Source organism: Ornithodoros turicata, chromosome 6 (assembly GCF_037126465.1).
Source record: "Ornithodoros turicata isolate Travis chromosome 6, ASM3712646v1, whole genome shotgun sequence".
In the NCBI taxonomy this organism is placed as follows: Eukaryota; Metazoa; Arthropoda; class Arachnida; order Ixodida; family Argasidae; genus Ornithodoros; species Ornithodoros turicata.
The window spans coordinates 1,991,924-2,014,377 of NC_088206.1; the positions used below are offsets into that span (position 1 = coordinate 1,991,924).

At 45.2% G+C, this 22,454-nt stretch overlaps 1 protein-coding gene across 8 annotated transcripts in view; it reads left to right on the plus strand.

The window, feature by feature from the left end:
• The window catches only part of LOC135398804 (choline transporter-like protein 1), a 28,135-nt gene extending 6,057 nt beyond the window's left edge, over positions 1 to 22,078 (plus strand). The window contains exons 1-21 of one of the 8 annotated variants that reach the window (XM_064630273.1): positions 4,590 to 4,892; positions 4,950 to 5,165; positions 6,834 to 6,880; positions 9,099 to 9,202; positions 10,981 to 11,094; positions 11,927 to 12,072; positions 12,133 to 12,201; positions 14,076 to 14,163; positions 14,227 to 14,290; positions 15,105 to 15,213; positions 15,685 to 15,802; positions 15,885 to 15,932; positions 16,856 to 16,927; positions 17,222 to 17,350; positions 17,550 to 17,656; positions 17,764 to 17,904; positions 18,024 to 18,136; positions 18,202 to 18,368; positions 19,708 to 19,803; positions 20,367 to 20,459; positions 21,122 to 22,078. In XM_064630273.1, coding sequence (XP_064486343.1) covers positions 9,158 to 9,202; positions 10,981 to 11,094; positions 11,927 to 12,072; positions 12,133 to 12,201; positions 14,076 to 14,163; positions 14,227 to 14,290; positions 15,105 to 15,213; positions 15,685 to 15,802; positions 15,885 to 15,932; positions 16,856 to 16,927; positions 17,222 to 17,350; positions 17,550 to 17,656; positions 17,764 to 17,904; positions 18,024 to 18,136; positions 18,202 to 18,368; positions 19,708 to 19,803; positions 20,367 to 20,459; positions 21,122 to 21,190 — 1,788 coding nt within the window. In that variant the 5' untranslated portion in view covers positions 4,590 to 4,892; positions 4,950 to 5,165; positions 6,834 to 6,880; positions 9,099 to 9,157 and the 3' untranslated portion in view covers positions 21,191 to 22,078. Of the gene's footprint in view, positions 1 to 4,584; positions 4,893 to 4,949; positions 5,166 to 6,833; positions 6,881 to 9,098; positions 9,203 to 10,980; positions 11,095 to 11,926; positions 12,073 to 12,132; positions 12,202 to 14,075; positions 14,164 to 14,226; positions 14,291 to 15,104; positions 15,214 to 15,684; positions 15,803 to 15,884; positions 15,933 to 16,855; positions 16,928 to 17,221; positions 17,351 to 17,549; positions 17,657 to 17,763; positions 17,905 to 18,023; positions 18,137 to 18,201; positions 18,369 to 19,707; positions 19,804 to 20,366; positions 20,460 to 21,121 lie in introns of those variants that run through there. The other 7 variants (XM_064630274.1, XM_064630276.1, XM_064630275.1 and 4 more) reach the window with 7 other exon arrangements.
• The last annotated feature ends 376 nt before the right edge of the window (positions 22,079 to 22,454 follow it).

A 22,454-nucleotide genomic window follows, 5' to 3' on the forward strand; every position in this document is an offset into this window, starting at 1 on the left:
GATGTTAGTCCAAAACCACTCGGTACTGGCTACTCTAGAATGCGTTATTCAGGGCCCGTTATATGTACAAGAAATGAAGGAAAAGGAGGGCGGGGAAAAAAGAATACGATGATGAATGATCAGAGTTGTGCCTAACTCGTTACAAGTAACTCGTTACTTGGTAACGGTTACTTTTTTGGTAACGAAGTAACGATTCAGTTACTTTTTTAAAAAATTGTAATAGTAATGGAATAAGTAACAAAAATTATTTAAGTTCCTGGCCGTTATAGGGCTGCGCGCGCCTCTACGATGACACGACCTGGGCGTGTTTATACTGCCCCTAGATGGCGCTGGCCTCGACTTTCTTTCCTTCCATCAAATACTCCCCAAACACCTTCTATCATTTCACTACAACCTCTCATAGCGCACCAATCAAGACCCACCTGTTCAGCGACATCGCTTCCGGCATTTCATCGAAACCCGCTCACCCAACCACATAAGGGCGACTCTTCCAATTGAGACACTTAATCAATAACGTCGCGCTATGATTACCAACAGCTGTCAAGTTTTCTCTCCTCGAAGTACCGGAAGTCACCAGATGCTACTCTCACTTCCGGTAACAGACTGCGCAGTCACCACGGTTTCTCCGTACCATGACGGAATGTTTTCGACGGACAAACTTAATTTGCGTTTTTCTTTTTCTTTTTTTTTCGTCGATTCCTATACAGGATACGAAGGTGCCGGAATCAATACGTCGATCTGGCCTCCCACATCGCGTGCCGGGCTGTTGTGCCTGAGTTAATAGAGAGGGTGCCGTTGTAAAATGCATGCACGGTGCGAAGAGACGGTAAGGGTTCAGTGAACCGTGATTGTTTGGATTCGTGCTGAAGCATGATTCATGGCAATGGGCACAACAAACGATCACGGGATGGTCGCACAATGAAGTAATTATTCTTAGAAAATGATGCGTGAGGCCGTGCTTTTATAGGCTTCTGGAATATTGAGTTTCACGGAGTAATCCTTTAAGGGCAGATTTCGTAATTATGCGGTCAGGAATATTTGATTGGCTGCAGTACGAGAGAAGATATAATAAGGGGGAATCACTTCCGCGCAAGACAATAGAGAAAGTTTGTTCGCACAGCCCTCAGAAACGGCGTAAAATATCGTCAAAATAGAAGTACTGACGTGTTCTCCTTGCTTTACCCTCGTCGTGCGGCTTTGAACCTCATCCTTCAGCATACTTCATCCTTTTACTGTGGGTACGTGACGTACGGGTACGGGGTGCGGGTGACGTACGGGTACGTGGGTACGGGGCATGGGAAACGTGTTTGACACAACAAACTTTGGATGCCTCAATGTACAGTAGCTCACGGATACGTTTATATTAGAAGCATTCTACTTTTTGTTTTCTCATGTACGCTATTGTACTATAACCGCGTTGCTTTTCTTTCTTTTGCTTTCAGGACAGCTAGCCAACCTTCTTCTGGCTAAATGTTTCATTTTTCGTATTCCCCTTCGTTTTTTACGTGCACTAATTTGAAATACAGCCGCACTTCTGGAATAATAATATAATTAGGAGTCCCGCACTTCTGGCATCGAAAACATCGCCATGGATGTTTTCAGTGTAATTGTGCAATGTCACACTATGGCTTCCAGTTTTAGCTTCGGTAAGCCGTCCTTTATTAATTTAACGAAGGTAATAATATATTCATTCTTTAATAATGAGCCCTCACAAAGTAATAATAATAAATCTTCATATTTCGCGTATTTAAATTGCGGTATCGCAGCAATTAAAAACTCGACCAATGTTCCAGAGTCGGGATGAGACAGTCACACTATAAGGCCTTGCATCTGGCGAAGACACGAAGACACGACAGGTACGTTCGGGTGTGACATCTTGTATCCTGCAAGTTTTACCGGGACAGAAGAAGAAAGCACAAGGGACAGAAAGCTTTCCGTAAACAGAGCACTGCTTACATGAGACGTTCCAACAGTTATTGTTGCCAGGAGTTAGAATGAACAATGACCAAACACCGAGCTAAGGAAATTGTCAGGAGGTAATACGAGGCGTGTATCGATTTCCGACAGGAAAGCCCCGATAAAAGGGAACGGTTTTATGCGTGCGCAGTTTCATTCTGCTCATTCGCTATTGTACAACAATATTGGCAACACCTCCAGTTTTCTTCTTCTTAGCTTTCCGCTGCTCGCATTTGGATCCTGGAGGTCGTCAACCCCTTTTCAGCACAAACAATATCTGAAAGAAGGAAGTCACTGAAAAGGATAGTCAGCTGTAGGACTGGAACCCACAGCTTCTGGATTGCCGGTCCGGGGCTCTACCAATTGAGCTAAGCTAATACACCTCCCCAACGTGTGCATAATTTGACGGGACAAAATGGGGGGGGGGGGGGAGGTTTATTAGCTTAGCTCAATAGACCTCTACCCGAGGCTACTTGGTGGCGCTGTCGAACACTATGACGTCATTTGTTTACAAACAGGGAGAAGACTATTGGTAGAGCCCTGAACCGGCAATCCAGAAGATGTGGGTTCGAGCCCTACAGCTGGCTAGCCTTTTCAGTGACTTCTTTCATTCACTGTTCTTGGTGTCGTTGGTATTGTTCATGAGGCTTGTGTGTTGTCCTTTCTTCTGTTTTCCAGCCTCAGAACATCAATTTCTATCGTAAACAATATCAGTGGTCAATTTTTTTTAGAACTGTTACTTCTCGGTGCTTCTCCGCACGGCTCATAGTTGTCGAGCAGCTCTGCAGGCCGGACCCTCGGCATTCATGTACCTCAACCCGAACGTAAATAAACAAAGGCACATTGCGCTGACGCCAACCACCGGTTACGAAGGTTACTGAGAAACAACGTCATGTTTGCGCATCCAGTTACGGACTCGGATCGACGTCATCAACAGCAGGCATATACATCTGCGTGGCCGTCACCGGGACGTCGAATGTGCAATCGAGAGAACGGAGCTAGACTCAACTTTTCTCTCAAATATGTGGCATCGATGCAACAACGACTCTCAGACGCTTCGCAGATCAAGGAGCCGGAAGAAACTCGTTGCAGCGTAATTCAATTATCTATTTATTTTTAAATGGGTTTTCAGGTCGAGCCTGCAGTATTTTGTAAACTTCCTCCATCTACGTATATCGTAGCAAACAAAACGTTCGGGTCAGCTAGAAAATAACGCATTAACTTTACAATATCATTACGGAGGAACGACACAGAAAACAAACACACTGAAGACACGTCCGTGAACTTATTACGACACAAGCTTTTGTGCAGGAGGCTGCAATGTATCGCGTAGCGCGATACAGTTAGTTAATACATAACAGCAACCAGTCTTGGATAGTAACTTACTTACAACTACTTACTTCTACTACTACCTGCTACTACTTACCTAGTTTACTAGTTACTTTTTGCAGAAAGTAGTTACTTTTCACAAAAGTGACGTATAATTGTAACTAGTTACCACCTTTGGCAAAAATAACTATAAACTGTGACCACAAATAAGTTAGTCCGCTATGGCAATATTTTTGTCATGTCATACACAACCCCAGGATGCCCTTGAGCCACACCCAACCCGGAAAATCCTCTGTTTAAAACACGGTATAACTGTGCTAGGACAGTACAAGTGAAGTTTTGAAGTTTTTGAGCGTTACATTTATTAGAAGGTAACAGCAAAGTAACTAAATTACTTTAATGTGTTTAACTGTAGACCTAACTAGTTACATTTCAAAAACAGTAACTGTAACTCAGTTACTATTTTTGTAGGCTAACTATAGTAGGCAGGCAGTCACTATAAGTTGGTTACTTTTTTTAGTAACTTGACAACGATGGATAGCAACCCCGAGAAATGTTGAAAGAGCTTCGTTGAAATAGTATACACGTGCTTGTGTTTATGTCCACAGCGTCCGCACGCCGCATTATGTTGTCGCAAGCAAGGCCATCTACTCCGCCTACGGCTCTACGGCTCTTCAACTTCTCGGCAGCCTACCGTGACTCATACTTCCCTCCGTGTTAAAAAAGATCCCACTTTCTATTTCGTTACGCCCTGAAGGTCGCCGTACAAGTGCCAGAAGCAAGATCGCACTTGGACGTCTTCCGATTTTATATCGTTACTTGCTCCAATAGTTAGACGCGTTTACTGTCTTTTCTTTTTTCCGTTTTTGTTTTCCGGTTTGCTCTTATTTATCCAGGGTATATTTGTCATATCTCAGTACTTAGTACGAGGCAGCAAAAGACAATGTTTTTATTGAAGAGACGCACATTTTATTAGTGTAATAACGTTTAAATAGAATTCTAACAACAAGAAGCATCCATCTATAGATGGTAGATATGGTCACACATATACTCCGATGTGACGACCGAAGTAACGCATAATACCGCGTCACTTTTTTACCCGCATTTCGAAATGTTGAACTATCTCGTGACCGAGTTTGTTGTGAAACGCGAACCGACACCTACCCACACAAAAACGAAACCCTGATCACGCGGCAGTGACATTGAGCCCTTCCGCGTATACGACAATCCCATTGATTTTCAGCCAGGAAACCGCCAGACTATCTGCCGTTTGCGGGGCTGAGTGAAATCGAAGAGCCTTGCGCTGCCGGCCTCGGCCGCGATCATTTAGTTTGGGTCTCTCGAGCAGTCAAGGGCGCTTGTGTGCGGATGCGTCGCGCTTCCTGCATCAAGCGAGAAACAATAGCGGAGGGACACCGTTAGACACAAAGAAAAAAAATCGTCGACGAAACGCTTGTTGCGTTGCAGGTCGTGCTACTCCACCTCCGCGTTCGGAGAGCTCATTGGCTCAGTTCGCGCTAGGCTGCGTAGCAGACGACGTCTCGCTTCTGGTCGTCTGCTAGACATGTTGTGTTCGTCTGCTATGTGGGTGAAATTCGCTTGGTGAGGTGAGCTCTCAAACTCGATTTTTGGTTTGCTTAAACCTGCCTTTACGTGCTGCGCAGGTACTGTGCATAAACGCACCTAAGTGTATCATCGGCTTGTCAGCTGTCGTCTGTTTACATCTCATTAGCAGACGACTTGCGTTGTGCGTCTTCTCGTCATCGTGTTGCAGCTTGCAAGGCCGTGTCAGTTTCGGAGAAGGAAACTTTGTAAGAACAACAACAACAGTAGATGATGACGATGAGATGGGGTGTTTCACCGCGGTGGTGAGGTACTTTGTAAGAATCATTCAGTTCTACATTTTGTAAGTTTGTGTAGATTCTCATGCGACTAAATGGGGCGGCAGCAACAGGCAGTTGAGGTGCATATTTGTTCCAAAACGTCCCGGACCCTTGTTATTGTTGTATGTATACATCTCGACTGACGCACCTATGCTGCTGATTGGATTATGACGTCACGGACATCGTCATGCGCTCTCATTTGTGTTCGTTCTGCTTGGAGCTTTGTTTATGAGCACGCGTTGATATGCTGTCATTTTTAATAGTCAAGAAGGGCATTTTACTGCACAGCAGCAGATTACATTGGATTTTATATTTCACCGAGGGATTAAAAATGAAGTGGGAATGTACAGGTCAGCCAAACTTGTGGCCGCGGATGTAGACGATATGGCCCTTACACCCTTTGAGCGGTCAGATAAGCGTACTACCTCTTAACACTGTTTGCAAACACAGATAAGTGCCATTTCTTACGGCACAACGTTTATGTTTTTGTCCTTTCCTCGCTGCGCAGTGTTTGCGTTATTATGTTATAACTTGCAAGGGAGCCGTAACAGACTCGTTCAAGTGTGTTTAGAAAGCTCCTTTTCCTGCATACTTTATCAACTCTAAAATGCACTAAAACACGCCAAGCTCCGCTACGCTATGCTGTCCTATGCACGGTAGATTACGCTAAAACATGAGATACAATAAGCTAGACTCCACTTCGCTACTGTTAGCAGCGTTGCATTACTTTAAACTTAGTATACTATTCTGCACTGCAACAACAACAGCAACAACAACTTTTTATGTGTTCCAGTCTCAGAACATCAATTCCCATCATGCTCAACAATAACTACCCTGATGATGATGATGAATGGGCAATGATGATACACTGCAATAGACTGCGCTACATTGCGATACACTATGTTAAAGTATATTCAGTTGAAGCAAAAGACAAATTTATGACAACTTTGTATTCCGCGTTATTTACCATTAGTTCCTACCGAATGTTCGTAACAAACCCTGGACTCAAAGGACTCTGACAATGACGTAGAAAACATTGCAGGGTCAGCGCATCATCTTACAGCTTACAACACACAAATGTATAGGTGCGAAGACTACTAAGTGCTGCATTAAATGTGTAAATTTACTTTGACAGGTATTGTGGCAGTAATTTTATACATTCCAGCCGAGGTCTATTTACTTTTCTCGGTTTTTAAATCTTCGGTCGGTTTAAATCGGTCTTTAAATTCAGTTTTGTGTTGTGGAAACAGGCTCGCGACAGCGCCGGACCGATTCGATCTGTGTTCCATGTCTATTTAAAGCTCGTTCTTGACCCTCATCGCAGTTGGTAGACACGCGTAAATGTCTTCCCTGCAGTGTTCCATTAAAGCCACGTGTGTGTTCCACGATAAAGGTGTGAGATGAAACACAGCTCAAACCGGGATTTTCACCTCTATGTGGGTATATTGGAATTTCGCTGTGCTGGGAAAAGTTCTGTGCGGCTGAGGATGCGTTTTTACAAAAATGTCCGAAAAAATTATCGCAACGTGAAAAAAATATCCGCTGTGGTGATCTTGTATTACCATTCAGATAAAGTGTACGTTTGCCCTTTGTGTCTGTACTCGCTGTGCCATTTCATACGTTGTTCTAACTGACCCATGCCATTTTTTTTGTTTGTTTGATAAGGGGTAAGGGAAGGTTAGCCATCACAGGAGACATCACAGCCATCACAGGTTAGCCATTTCTCATTGTCAATGTACGTAGATGTTTATCGTGACATTGCACACGCGAGGTTGCTTACCATACCGCGCCGCAGATATATTATTGCGCCGCAGATAAGATGGCTGGGCACAGAGACGACACTCTCCCTCCTCCGCCAGATAATGTAATCCATCACACTCACTCTGCTTCCGTATTGGCTGTTAATACTGGCCACGTGACACTACGCGAGCCCTCCCCCATGGTGGCCTAATAGTATTTCTCCTGACGCGCGCTATTATATTTGTGTCTCCTTATCTCCAACGGCGTATGTAGATGACGGACTAGATTTCTTTTCCTTCTTAAGTTGAACACGACTATAGTACAGGTTTGAATTACTGCAAAAGTGGTTGATTTCGCGTGAAACATATTTTCGCGTTTTGATGGAGGCAAATGTTGACGCGGGAACTTAAATTCGCGAAAAACGCAAGCTCATGTTTCTCACTGACGTCAGTGTATCTACTTCGCGGGTACTTAAATTCGCGAATTTTTGGCGCAAAAATCGTTCCGCGCGGAAAAAAAAAAAACACTTTTACAGTATCTACAGTTTTTGTCCTTCTTTTGGGGCCTTTGGCAAAGGCCTACACGCACGTCTCCTTCAACATGAAGCACTCGCGTGGCAAATTTACCATTTGGAGTTTCGGCAGCCAGATTTTTCTTCAACATTAGCCAGCGAGAGGCATTCATTTCATGTTGGTCAGGTTTTGAGGCTTCGACGAGCGAGTTTTTGTAAATTGGTGCTTGATTTCGTCCAGTATTAAAGAAATCGAGTGCCGCCATACGTCACCCAGTAACAGTGGATGATTGAACTTATTGATTGGCAACCGCAGTGACCAGCCAGCGGAGTAGTTCGTGTGGTTGCAGCATGTCGATCTAATGTGGAGCTTGCGTGCAACTACTTCTATCTGTACACAAGGTCCCTCTTATGTTCAAGGAAATGTTGTGTCTAGATCTCTCACGACTGATAGGATCCATCGAATCCCTGTCATGAACTGTCCTCTAAGATTCATCTCCCGTTATAACATATAAAATACCAGTACAGGTTGTGGAGGCACTATGTATAGTAGCAAGAATGTGACACAACTGTTGAGGGTCAGAGCTTTCGGGTATCGCTATATCAGGGTGTCGCGGTTCAACCAGGGTTTTGTCGCGTAACTTTCGCGGGGTTCGAAACTTCAAGCTGATTTTCTGTACAATAAGATTGTTAATTCAACGAGACAACACAATATTTAAAAAAAAATACGTTCAAGTCGTGATGATTTTTATTATGTGATAAGCTGTCAGACAACACCACCTCTACGCTTCTCTGTCTCCATCCAAGCTTGAATGCGTTTTCTAGTCACGAGAAAATCGTTATGTCGGGTGCTGACTCAACAACTATCAATCTCGTTGTTTAATCTCTGTTTGTAGTACCGTGTCATTACCAGTGATGGCCACTAACTACTTCTACAGTAGTTTAACTATAACTACTAACTACTTTGAGATTGAGTAGTTTAACTAGTAGTTCAACTACTTTTCAGGGGAGTAGTTACAACTACTTCTTTAACTACTGCAATGTAGTTTAACTACATCTATAACTACTTAACGTTGTCCATCAACACCAATTCCTTGTAGTGTTCTTGGACACCTAAATATGAATCACAAGCAGTGATAAAGTTTGGCTCAAGCCATTGCTACGATCACCAAATACAAAGCTTGCGGCGAGATTCTTTCTGTGCCTACGCGATAAATTCAGTTGCAGAATTATTTCGCAGCAAATGAGGCTTTACTAGACAAGCACTACAAGTGAAGATTTAGTATACATACACGACACAATTGCTCTGCACCTCCGTTCTCATCAAACAAGTAGCTCAAGGTACAAGTCGGAAGCACAATCGTGCCGTAAAGCTTGCGGCAAAATCGGAAGTAGTTGGCGCCTTCAGTAACCTAACTACTGTAGTTAACTACTTAAAATAGTAGTTTAACTAGTAGTTGTCACTACATTTCTGCAAGTAGTTGATAACTACTTTTTAACTACAATCAGGTAGTTTAACTAGTAGTTTAACTACATGTAGTTAACTACTGGCCATCACTGGTCATTACAAAATCTAGTTCCTGCCATGGTACCTAGCCCATATCGTATTTCCTGCTGTATACATATAGACAACAAACGTTATTCCATACCCACGTAATTACATTATCTGCTACATACAGGTACATGACGCCGCGACTGGATCCCGGAGTTCTGTGACTGTTCCAATGCATCACCTGTCATGGGCTGTTGTGGAGATGAAGGATCTAAAGTACACTCTTCAGACGTAAGCTGAACTAATTAATCCATTGATCTAAGGCCAATCCATTAGCCAGTCATGTTGTCTGGCGTTGGTCACCGCTGTGAGATGGGGTGTTTCACTGCGGTTGGATGACAACACACAATGCCAGTCGGTTTAAAGGGGTACCTTACAGTAATTACTGTAAACATACCCGTACACGTCCTTGTGCCTCTGAATTAAGTAAAGTAGGTAACAAACGTACCAAGGTCACTTGCTCTTATTTGTAGATATTTTCATTCTTTTAAAACATTTTACCACCACGAAACCACGGACGAGTAGAAAGGACGAATCAAAACATTATGCGGGCGCATTTGTTTTACAATCGTCAAAACTTGACACGATCGTGTTTGAATCGAGCTTCTCGAGGTGTGTAACGACGACACTTAAACGACGTTAAAGGACGCAGTTGACAAATCCACTTCAGCAGAGGCTATTGGAGCTGTCTACAGCCTTGAGAGGGGCGTTCCTCCTTTGTCTTCTATACTCATTTATTTTTCACTCGTCATTGTCTCATCCGGACGTCGTTCGACCAATTGGAGTCACTTTACTTTTACATGTACATGGAGTTACATAGTAGCCGGTGTCGCAATATGGCATCCGTGGCAAGAAGGGATCTACGGATGGGTTGACTTCAATTGGCGGGCTTATTACAGGACGGAAAGGGGCGCAGACTTTCTTTCATTCGTCATCCGAGTAAAGCCTGCCAGGCAGCACAGTCATCTTTCAAACTTTGTAGGCATGCCATGAAGCCTACCCAGTACGCCATTTTTTTTATCCCCCTTCGAGTCCTTCTCGCTGTGCTCTTCCCATGTGTGCCCGCTCCTGTGTATACCTTTGAACGCTACAGTTGCTTCGCGGTGCTAGCGCGGAACTTTAAAGAATAAGCATCTCGGTGAAATTTGTACACCACTACACTCTTAAAAATGAACTTGACCACATAGCACGCTCCTAGCCAACCATCATCCCGAATGACAACGTTCTCGCCCCCGATTTGTTGAAAACGAGAGGCGGAGCCTATTTTGTGCCGTACATAATGGCACAAAATGGCTCCGCCTCTCGTTTTCAACAAATCGGGGGCGAGAACGTTGTCATTCGGGATGATGGTTGGCTAGGAGCGTGCTATGTGGTCAAGTTCATTTTTAAGAGTGTACCGTAGCGCGGACGGTTATGCCGCGGCGGATTAAGCGTGCGGATTAAGCGCGGGTATACCCCATCGTTCAAAATCCCAGATCCCAAAGTCCACAATTCTAAAATCCCAAATTGCAATATTCGAGTTTATATCTGGGAGGTCTGGGAATGATCCCGTTTCAAAATAGGATATCACTGAGCAACGTGTCAGCTTCGCGTGTTTTTGCTCTCCGTCGAAGTCGTTTCAGCGAATGAAATGCACGCTTTCGCTACGCGGCTTTGCTTATTAGCAGGGCGTACGTGCTGGATCAACGCAAAACGAAGCTTGTTTAGTTGATGGTTCGATGTTGGGAGACCTGGGTGCCTTATAGACTGTGCTTCAGACTTAGCTAGACTGTGCCGATTTGGGATTATGAACGTTTGGTATTTTGAAACTGTGGATTCTTAACTGTGGGATTTCGGGATACCCCCGCACACATGGCAAAACGAGTGTAGTCATTCCAGAAACTTCAAATGATGATGGTGATGATGGTGGTGATGATGATAGGAAAAGTGGAGGTGTTGGCTCCACCAATGTGGAGACCAGCAGTGTCACATATAATGGAGCATGCTAATGATGCCACGTGTGGTTCCAGGAGCGAAGAACATCGGCTGTGGACGTGTTTGTGGAATACAACGGACCGGTGAAGGACAGAAGCTGTACAGACGTATTGTGGCTCCTCGTCTTCATCGCCTTCTGCGTGGCCCTGGTGCGTTTCTCGTGTGAAATTTTCGCAGGAAATGCAAGGGGATGCGCAGCCTCGAAAAATGACGAATAGCGTTCTGGCTGGGGCACAATATACCGGCCGAGGACGGTGGCACCCGGCAGGATTGCTTCCGACAACTTGTGTCGGATATTTACGGCGCACGTATTCGCCAGATTCTCCTTGCATTTCCTTCCATGCACACTCACGCTCACAGAAGGACAGGGATCCCTCGTTCAGAAAGCGGATTAGCAGCACAGACTGTACGTCATACGTGTGATGCAAAGAAAAACAAACGGTAGCTCAACTGCTAAATCGTCGATAGAATATCCTACATTTATGTTTACAATTCACACAATGTGTCAACGATACAAAGTTAAAAATTATCCTAAGGACTCACGTGCTATGAAAACAGAATATTCCGAAATAGATCTCTGAACCCGAGCAACGTCATCATGACGTTGGTAGACAGACTGAAACCGAAACAAATCGGAAGGGTAGTGCTGGGTTCCACGAACGGGCACTTGTTCGCTGCCTCCTATTGAAAGAAAACTAAGACCGAAGGTCGCGTAGGTCGCGTCCCTTTCAGAGACCACTGTAAAGCCCTCAAGACCGTGGCTTTCGGGCGCGACCTTGTTCCCCCTAGCTTTGAGCGTAGTTCAACTCTACCAAATTGGTGGCGCTGTCGAACACTATGACGTCATTTGTTTACAAACAGGGAGGTGTCTATTGTAAAACTCCTTATCGTGATCAATCTAAAAGTGTAAGAGATGGAAATTTTCAATATTCTTCCGGTGAATGTACGTGAGCTGTCAGCTCACTGACCGTGTCCTTGAAGGCGTACATCCTGGCCATAGCTGTCCTTCGCGGAGACCCGCTCCGTATCGTCAATGGGATGGACAACTACGGCAATACGTGCGGCGTCCGGAACGAGGACAAAGTACCCGACGTCCCACTGTCCGGAAAAGACATGACGAATCTCTCGTAAGAAACTTTTCAAATGGCACCTTTTTATCTCGTCTTATCTCATTCTGTCTCTCGCAGACTGCTTGTTTTGCAAGACGCAGTTGGATACAAACGGTACTGCAGCGACAGGTGCCCCAGCGGATATGTGTAAGTGTCTTATGCGGCTTACGTCTGACGGCATATTGACCGTAATGGCGTAACAAGGTCTTGTTCGTGACTCAGGTGTGATGTCCTTATTGAAGCTGATAGAAAGCCGGTAGCTTTTTGCCTGTGTCTCTATTCGCATGATACGACAGCGAAGGAGAACCAACGAACGCGCGAGAGGACGAGGAGAGACGCCACGCATCCAACCAAGGGCACTTATCAGAGTCAGCAATCTGCCTTGCTTCAGCCCAGCTGATTAGTGCAAGAAAGCTGTGGTGCAGGTGCAGGCATCTCTCCTCGTCCGATAAGCCGATGGCTATGATAAAGACGCCGACCGACGCGACTAACAACCATTCTACTGTGCACTAGAGTCTCGCGATTGGTGAACTCTTATTTGTTGCGTAGCAGTACGTCACGTTGAATAGCAACCAGGCAGCTTTTAGCTGGAACAGAGAACTCTCCTCCATTGTGACTGCGCGCAGAGATGCAAGGTCTCGAGATTAAACAAAAGAAAGAAACACCTGGCAGTTCCCGAAAGGAACGCCTTCTTCAGTTTCTTTTTATTTTGTTTTGTTCTTCCTCAACGTCCGAAAAATTGCACACAGTTGCCAAGAAAATAAGTGTTGTCAAGAGTGTTGTTAATAAGTTGTTAAGAAAATAAAAAATATATATAAAGTCCTGGCAAAATACCATACGTATAAACGGACAAAAATTGCCCGTTTATAGTTTCCAGTCAGCCATTGCACTTGTTCTTTTAACATGGGTGGCAAAAGGCCAAGGTGCACCGGCGAGCTGGTATACAAGGAGACGAAAATTATCAGACTCTGACACGGAGAACTAAAGAGGATGAGCACACTATCTCAAACACCTACATTCCCAACATGTGTTTACAATGAAACAAAAATGGCTAAGTAGCGAGCGAGCTGGTGAAGATTACGCATAATGTAAAACGTCTCCAAACGTCTCCACACCAGCACTAGCTGGACAGCTGTTTCGGGCTTGTTGGACCTCTTCAGCAGTGCGCAGGTGGGCAACGTTTGAGTGGGTGGCGTCAGAAGGTCACGTAGAACGTGATATCCTCCCGTCAGGGTGAGAGACTCATCACTGAAAGCCAGCGTTCTGACGAGCGCGCGGAGTGATTAGTGGATTAGGAGTGGTTAGGATGATCGCAGACGTCCATTTCTTCCTGTCATCCAGTACACATCCGTATACCATCTGTATACTGCTCATAGCCGCATTTGTCTCGTAATGCCACACGGTAATAAAAGAATGCTACGAATCAGAACCCAAGTTCGCGATACCGGGATCTAAGTTTCGTCTGAAACTTTTAACGTGCGGCAACCTGAATAAGCTATAGTTCGTGCTTTGCAGGGCAGATAAGTGCTATCGGATGTACGCAAAACCTTGTGGTGTCTTCGACTGGTTGCACCGATACCCTGAGCACGAGCGGTTCAGACCACGTCTCACTCCAACTCCGAGCCGGAGGAATTGTACAGAGCAGAGGAAACGGAACTGTAACCCGCGTGACTTCTGGTGTTTCTCTCGAAGTCAAAACAGCGACGACGCGAAACGCAGAATATGCATGCATGGCGGAACAGGAACACTACTCAGCGGAAGCTGACCCAGTCACGTCACCGGAACCCAACCAGAGAGAGATTTCGCTACCGCTCCGACGGCGTTGGCGAGAGCACTCTAGAGCGCTTCGAGCTGGACGAAAGCGCTCCGAATGAATGCAGTAAGAGTGCTCTGTATCGACCAGTCGAATATGAAACGTCGCTCCAGAGCGATCGGAAGCAAACCAGTTGAAGACACCATTAGAAAGCAGGTACCGAGTTGATGGCAATGAAAATATACATTTCGAGGAATGATATCTGCAGGTTGACTCCTTTCCGGCGTTGTGTTCTCAACAATCATCCCATCACAATAGCTAGTCAAGCCATCAACATCAGCAGTTCATTTTTTGAGGTAAGGTTCGTGGTCTATACCTGCGCGTTACGCCTTTTCATCCTTTCGTCTTACCTTGTCCAGGAAGCAGCTGAGGACCTTTCAGTGTGCTGGAGAGAGCTCATCTACATGTGCCTTATAGCGTTAGGTAAATATTTGCATCTTCCAGCAAGAACACGTCACAGCGTGTCACTATTATCAGTAGAGCTCGTTCGTGATTGGCTACCACCTTTGAAAACACGATTCTGATTGGCCGACTATAAGTTGTTACGTCACATCGACGAGTAAGCAGGCTTCCTTTATCTAGGTGGTGTTGGCACGACGCCTGTGACGCATCCCTACGCTTTTTCGTGACACGTTGCTGAAAGTCGCTCAAGGGCTGCGCGTGACATCACGTACACGAGTCTCATTGCTAATTTTGCCAAATATGATTCTAGCTGTTACCGCGATGTATCCCAGTGCACCACAATTAGTTTCCCTACATGATGCCAATGCACGCATCCCAATGAAGGATGCTGAGGGATATGCTCGCATTTTCTGTGATGGGTAGCTGTGTGGGATTATACTCGGATCCCAGAGCAAGCGGGATCTTACAATCTCACCCCCGCGTGCCACCGTTGGCAACGTTTTGAGTATCTGTACACAAAAAATATAACGACAATATAACAAGGAAAATATAACGAGAAATGAAAGAAAAGTAATGCTTAATAATGTGACGCTCCACATTAAAACTAGTTACCAGCTACGGATCATTCATATTTTCCGCGGGCTTGCAACATTGGACCAATTTTGGCAGCTTCATTGGCGCAATATCGGGCCAAGTTGGACCGCGAATATTGGACCAGTGTAACTTGTGTCGACTGCCAATGTTGGACCAATATTGGTGCAATGACAGTGTGCTGCTTGGGTATATATAATGTCGAGATTTATCGTGTTTCTCAAAAACTTAATTTTTGTTTCAGGTCTGACAATTGTAGTATTGATACTGATGCGCTTTTTTACTGGACTCATAGTATGGCTCATCCTCTTTGTGATATCGCTCGCCTGTATAGGGTGCACGGCTTACTTGTGGTACGTTTCGAAGGCTGAACTATGTCACACTCTTCTGCGTTAAGCTATATTTCATGTAGTTCTACGCTAATCTATTTCGTGCTGTGGGCTGGACCATGTTATACTGTCACACACTGAACTATTTATGCTGCGTCACACTAAGCTGGTCCTTACTTTTTCATGCTAACCTACGTCACACTGTTTCACGGGAAAGTCTATTTGCCGCGTACTAAGAAAGTTACATTGTGTCGCACTAAAATATGTTTGCATTGTTTCACCTTATGTTTCTAGAGACTGTTTCATCTTAAACCATTCACGCTGCTTCACTTTAAAGTGGTTTACACATCACTACTCCACACTGAACTATGTCGTGCTCGCATTAAACGGTTTTACGCTAAAGTAGCCCACGCTGTATACCGCACTAAGCTTTTGCCTAACACTTCAAACAAAACTAGTGCAGACTACGACCATTTTTACAAATGTGCTGTACAGGTTCCTGTGGTATGTTAAGCGTCGCGACTATCCAAAACTACCCGACGATGATCCTCGAAAACACTCGAATGAGGTTTCCTATTGGCTCTACGGTTCCATTGCTGCGACAGTGGTCACGGTAAGTACTCCTTGTGCCGTAGAGCGCGGCTGATGTTCATCGATATGTTCAAGTGATGACGGTGATATGCTATCAATCGCAGGTCATAATTCTTCTCATCATTTTAGTCATGAGGAAAAGAATTCAGTTGGTAAGTAGCGCGTCTCAAATTTTTGTGACGTTGTTAATTCGAACACGTGGTTAATTCGAATAAGTAGCTACTTCGCAGAAAAAGTTAATGAGGCTTGTGCAGTGACGTCATGTTTGGTCACGTGACATTGGAAAACATGTGGCTCCAAGCTTCTCAAAGACTGCGCGTGACGTCATGTGCACGAGCCTCGTTCGAACAAGTGGTTATTGGAAACTGGTGGCTAATTATCACAAAAGGTCGGTTCAGACAAATGGTCATTGCGAACAGATGGCTAATTGGCATGAAATGATAATTCGGACAAATGGTTATTGCGAACTGGTGGCTAATTCGCACGAGAGGTTAATTCAGACAAGTGGTTTATTGGGACGAATCATTATGTCGAAGGTACCCTTGTTCAAACTGAGCTGTTCAGTGTTACAAATCACGATGTCCAAAGACAATGCTGTACAACACATTCGGACAGGTTCCTGCAGGGGCTTCTACAGCTCAAAGGCAGGAGGGCTATGTACCTATTTTAGTTTCAGCAGAGACCACCCCACTAATGCCCCCAAGATCGTATAACTCCTCCCAAATACCAGCCAAGAAGGCACAAAAAAAAGACCAGAAAAGCGGCAAATATGGGTGCCCCCCGGAGATTTAAGATCCTCCCCTCCACGGAAATTCTGGGAATATCCCTGAGAGGCAACAATGCCGTTTTGGTGCGCACGGTTATCTCTATCCTGTGAAAATATGCTTTCACTTATAGTTACTTATCACGTGATGCAGCTCAACTCTTCTCCCATGCCCTTCTAACCCTAGCGAGCCTCTACGTTCTATGTACTTATTACCGCCCCTCCTGTGTTTTACGCAATTTCTAATTATCGAAGTCGAATCACTCAACATGTATCCGGCATTTCACAAAGAGATATCAATTTCTCGTACAGACTGCAGCACTGTTTGGTGAAGCTGGTAAAGCTTTGACTGCGATGCCTCTTCTATTCTTTCAACCTATATGGGTAAGGATCAACGGTCAACTGTCTCTTTTTACATTTTCATCACTGGCACGCACCAACAAGTTGTGAGGGAATTACATTCAAGTCCCCCGGTCTTGCTATAGGCCACCAGATTACTTTAGATTATTCGATGACCCCGTGCATTGTCATCAAAATGGGGTACTACCTATGGAGGTAGAACTCTTCCATTCAAGACTGGAGGATGTATTCCTCCTTATGCCAAGCACAAATCGTACTCACTCCCAGTTCCCCTGTCACCATCTCTTCCACTAACACGTGTTATGCAATGTCTTATAGACTCTAATCTTCTTGTGTGTTGTCGTCTTGGGTTGGGTTGCCGGTATGCTGTACATCTCAACGGCTGGCCATCCTGCCCTGGATCGCGCTACGGGACTCGTCTACCTCAAGAAAGACAGTTTGCTCCTGGTAGGCTCTGACTTATTAGACACGTCTCTGACTGCATTGCAGTCATACTAGCCTTATATTTATCTGATAACGACAACCCGTGGATCCATGCTGTCGCGAGACAAATATGATGATGAGAGACATATGTGATACACCTGAGGATACTTTAATTGAAGGGAGGGTCGCATCCCAAAACCCAATTGAAATGCTTTCTCACTAGGTGGCCCCGTGGTTTCACTTGATGGCTCTCTACTGGTTGACGCAGTTCATTGTCAGTTGCCAATACGTAGTTATTGCTGGTTCCACTGCCACCTGGTATTTTACCAGGTAAGCATTCTACGCATTACTATATCCTACCAAGAGTCATAGTACTGTAAGTAATACCACGGAAATTATGGTCTCCTTTTACATGTTTCCAATCCTTATTTCCCTAGGAATAAGAGCGAATTAGATTCGCCGATTTCGACGAGTTTGTACTACCTTGTACGGTACCATTTAGGCTCTGTGGCTCTCGGTTCGTTCCTTGTGGCCCTTGTCAAGTTGATTAGGGCCATTCTCAACTTTCTGGAGAAGCAGTGAGTATCTTATATGGGTTGGCCTCATTCATTACCTCGAAATAAAGTTGTTGTTGTTGTTGTTGTTATATGAGTTGGCGCGATGTGTCGCGTCATTAAATGCCCGTTTCTTCGTACAGGTTGAAGACGAGGTTTGAATCGTGTACTTTTCTTCTGAAGATGTGCCAGTGTTGCCTGTGCTGTTTTGAAAAGTTTTTGAAGTTCCTCAACCGGAACGCCTACATACTTGTAGGTCGGTAAGACGGGAATCTATAGGACCAATTCAACTCTGATTTCTTTTTCTTTTTTCCCCTTCAGCAATCCACGGCTACTCGTTCTGCAAAGCAGCTCGAGAAGCATTCACGCTGCTCACCAAAAACTGTCTCCGTGTGGCGGCCATTAACTCCGTGGGAGACTTCATCATATTCATGGCCAAAGTCGGGGTCATCGTCGGGACGGGGTTCGCTGGCTACGAACTGATTAAGGTGCGCTTCAGCACACCAGCTGAATGTCTCTGATGGCGAAACAGTTTGCTCGTATTCCTTGGTCGACGTTTGACGTACATGCGGTTGTTATTGTTAATTCATTGTGTCTCGGAGCCGCGTTAGATGGCGCTTTTATCTCGTGCGATTTTGTGAGCGTATGGGTCCATAGAGAGGATAAAAACAGAGTACGTTGTTCGTCCTTTACTTGAGGCACTGTATATAGTCCACGACGGGGACCACTAGGGCCCTCTTGTGTTAAAGAGATTCCTCAGTCGCATTCTCTGCATCTCCGGTATCGCTTCGTAGAGCACTGCCAGAGCTACACTCTTAAAAATGATGGTGGTGGTGGTGGTGGTGGTGGTGATAGGGCTTGCCGTTGTCGGCCTCACGTATGTGGGCAACGTCACGACTCACGCCCTGGGGGAATGTGCGTCCTGGGCCGACTTCTCTTAAAAATGAGCTTCACCACACAGCACGCTCCTCGTCAACCATCATTCCGAACGTCAACGTTCTCGCCCTAGATTTGTTGAAAACGGGAGGCGAAGCCTATTTTGTGGCCATTATGCCCGGCACAGAATAGGCTCCGCCTCCCGTTTCCAACAAATCAGGGACGGGAACGTTGTCATTCGGGATGATGGTTGGCTATAGGAGCGTGCTATGTGGAGAAGTTCATTTCTAAGAGTGTACTGAGGACAGTACTGAGGAATTTCCTCGACATCCATGCAACTGAGCTCTGGCAGACCTGATAAGTAGAGTACTGCATGGCTGCATGACCCGCGGGTGACCCGCACTTACTGCGTGTGCGAGTCCAGATTTTTGTGCTCCGGAGCGGGTAGCGGGTCGGATGCGGGTTATAGACACCAAATTAAAACGCGTCCACTTTCAAAACCAAAACGTGGAGTCTTCGGACGTGAAGGCGTCGCCGAGTTAGAAATGGGGCCTTATACGTATAACTTTTCAGATGTGTCCGTCCATATAATCAACTACAATACTCATTGTTGCTGAAAATAAATCCTTTGACTTTGTCCATACATACGGAAAACAACGAACCATGTTGCAGCTTCGCTGACGTGCTGATACACACAACATTTGTTCGGCAAACCATGCATATAAACATACCTCTATGTCCAGTGTTCCATCTAGCCGCGGGTGGCGAGTCGGGTGAACATTTGAAACTAATATGCGGGTTGCGGGTCGGGTGCGGGTCGAGAATTTCACCCGCGCATGACTTTACATATAAGAGGTCCACGTTCAGTACCTATCATCCGCGAATATTGGTTCATTTCGTGTTCCTTCGGTTACTTCGGCTTCGTTGAATAATATTGTGTTTCGTTTGCAGTTAAAAGTCGAAGTCCTCCACTACATCTGGGTTCCTCTCGTGGTCGGTGGAATATTTGCGTTTTTGATCTCACATTGCTTCCTTTCCGTTTATGAGGTAAGTAAGCGATCCCTGCACTCGATGGAAGACATTTGAGAGCGTGCATGAAGACAGTTTCCGTGTATTCCCACGAGCGACAACCTCACGAAAGATTCTAGTGGAATGCAAAGCAAAAAAGCTGCTCAACCGAACTTATGTTAACCGTTATGTTGAGCATTCACACGGTGCCGAAATATCAGGAGTGGCGTACTGCGAGTTTAGCAGACGACGACGCGTCTTTTCCTGTCGTCTGCTACGTAATATCTTTTGGCGGCGTCGCAGGATATTTCCCCACGGTTAGCATTGTTGTGATTGGCTATACGGCCGTTGAAAGCACGATCCCGATTGGCCGACTCTTAGTTGTTACGTCACGTCGTCGAGTGAGCAGGCTTTTCTCTATCTAGGTGGCGTTGGCAGTGTGCGTGAGGACACGACGTTGAGCGCTCGCGCTCACGTGACATCACAAAGCTATGACGTTTTTCGAATCTTCCGCTGGCTTATTCTTCGGAATATCGCTCGTGTGAACGCACGGTTAAGAATCAGGTCAACTGATCCATATCCCCCTGCCCCCGTGATTACAGATGACGATAGACACGTTGTTCCTGTGCTTCTGCGAAGACTGCGAGACCAACGATGGCGTCACCCGTCCCTACTTCATGAGCGCAAACCTCATGGTAAGTTCCAAGAAGTTCCAACTGATAATAACCACTTTTTGGTGAACGTACCCGTAATATGTAACCGTAATTAAGGTACCAAGTGGTACCATATTTCTGCCATTCGTTTATGCGCTCTCAACGGAAATGGCGTCTTGGTGAAATTCCATAGGGGCATTCCTTCCAACGCTCCCGTTGAACGTAACTGTATAACTCAGTTACTTTTTTGACGGGCTAGTAAATTAACTATTCTAAGTAACTTCCCCAATGGCTGGCTAAGACAACCACTGCCGCAACGCTTGGTCTTTGACAAGGTAGCCATGTATGGAATGTGGTCCAGTCCAAGCGGTGTTTTCCCTTCAGGCGAAACTCCGTATCCCAAAGCAAATCACGTTCTCACGTACTTTCTTATGATGCTCAGAGCCAGCACTTTCGCTTTCAGTGGTTTTTGCTCTGCCATCAATTCGAGACGAGACTCGGTGACTCTTATTTGACCATATCTCAAAAGAGTTCTCAATTACATTTATCTCGGTCGCTGACGTCCTTGCAGCTGATGTTTACGCCACCGTAAAAGCAAAACCGCGTGTGAACAATGCCGCTCGTTTTTTCACGTAAAAAACAACTAATTTTGCGTACACTCGTTTTTAGCTTTTATGAGAGTTTGATGTCTTTGTCTTTTGCAGGCATTTGTGAAGAACAGTGAGAGGGCCATCAGAGCTGATTCCAAGCGAAAGCAAGGGAACGACACTTGAGGCTCCTTTAATGGGGTTGCAGTCAGGCTTTGATAGATTTCTTCTTCTACGGTTAGTCGACGAGATAGAAGAAACGAACACCGAACAGAATTGCGCTGTTCCAGATGAGCTTCAGTATTGGCGGGGCGGATTTGTTATGCGTCCTATTGTCCCCTTCGACCGCGTTTATCGGGCATAGCTTAGGGCGAAGTATCGCAACCCAGGGCCTAGTATTTATTGTATTTTTATTTTCTCAAACCGTGTCTGCTGATAGTATAAATGAACTGATAAGAGGGAAAAAAACAAGAGTCTGTGCAGCAACGCACAAATGTTAGCTGACACGTTTGTATATGTATATATATATATGAGATATAATTTCACTCCTTTTTTTACCTGTCTCTTCTCATTTTTCTTTCAAACCCTCACGCGAGCACACGCAAAGAAAATTGATATTTGGTGGCTTAACGTCAGGAGACACGTATGATGGTGAGCAACGCCACAGCGGTCGGTTTGGCGGATAAATTTTGCAGCAATTTTCCATCATGTTGCTGGCGTCCTCGGTTGGGATTGAACCTGCAGGCGAAAACGCTACCAACTATTCCACCGAGGCCGACCCCACTCAAAGGGACTGTCGCATCATGATAATTCGTGCCTTTACGTCCCGAGACAACTGTGATCATGAACGACGCCATAGTGGTCAAGTCTGTGGATCCCACCTGAGGGTTCTTTAACGTCATAGGACTTTCGTCCTTGTTGTAAAGGGGCTGATTATTTCATTCCCCTCATCACCACCAGCGATGGGAGTAGAGTACCGCCCCCTGGCGATGAAACTCCCCATTTCCCCACCTCGAAATAAAGTTGTTGTTGTTTTATAATCAAAAATAATTCAATAAATATATTTGTTTCCGCTGTGATGCAATATTTATTTATTTATTTATTTTCAGTACCGCAAATTCCCTCCTGAGTCGATATATGGGGGGGGGGGGGGGGAAGAAACATCCAACACTTAATACAAATTGACAATAGTGCCATTGACACGCCAAACTGACAAGTGACAATTAACACTAAAGATAAGTAGCTAATGTGGCTCGAAGTGATGCATGATCGGAGATGGATACGAGTGACTGAGGCAAGTCGTTCCAGTCGGAGATTGTTTGGGGGGGAAATGAGTACATGAAGTAAGAGTTGTTACAAGTAATAGGCTGTATTTTACAGGAACGGTTTAATCTAGATTAGATGTAACTGGCTGGACGTATGAACGAAGGGCGAATCGATGATCCGTAAT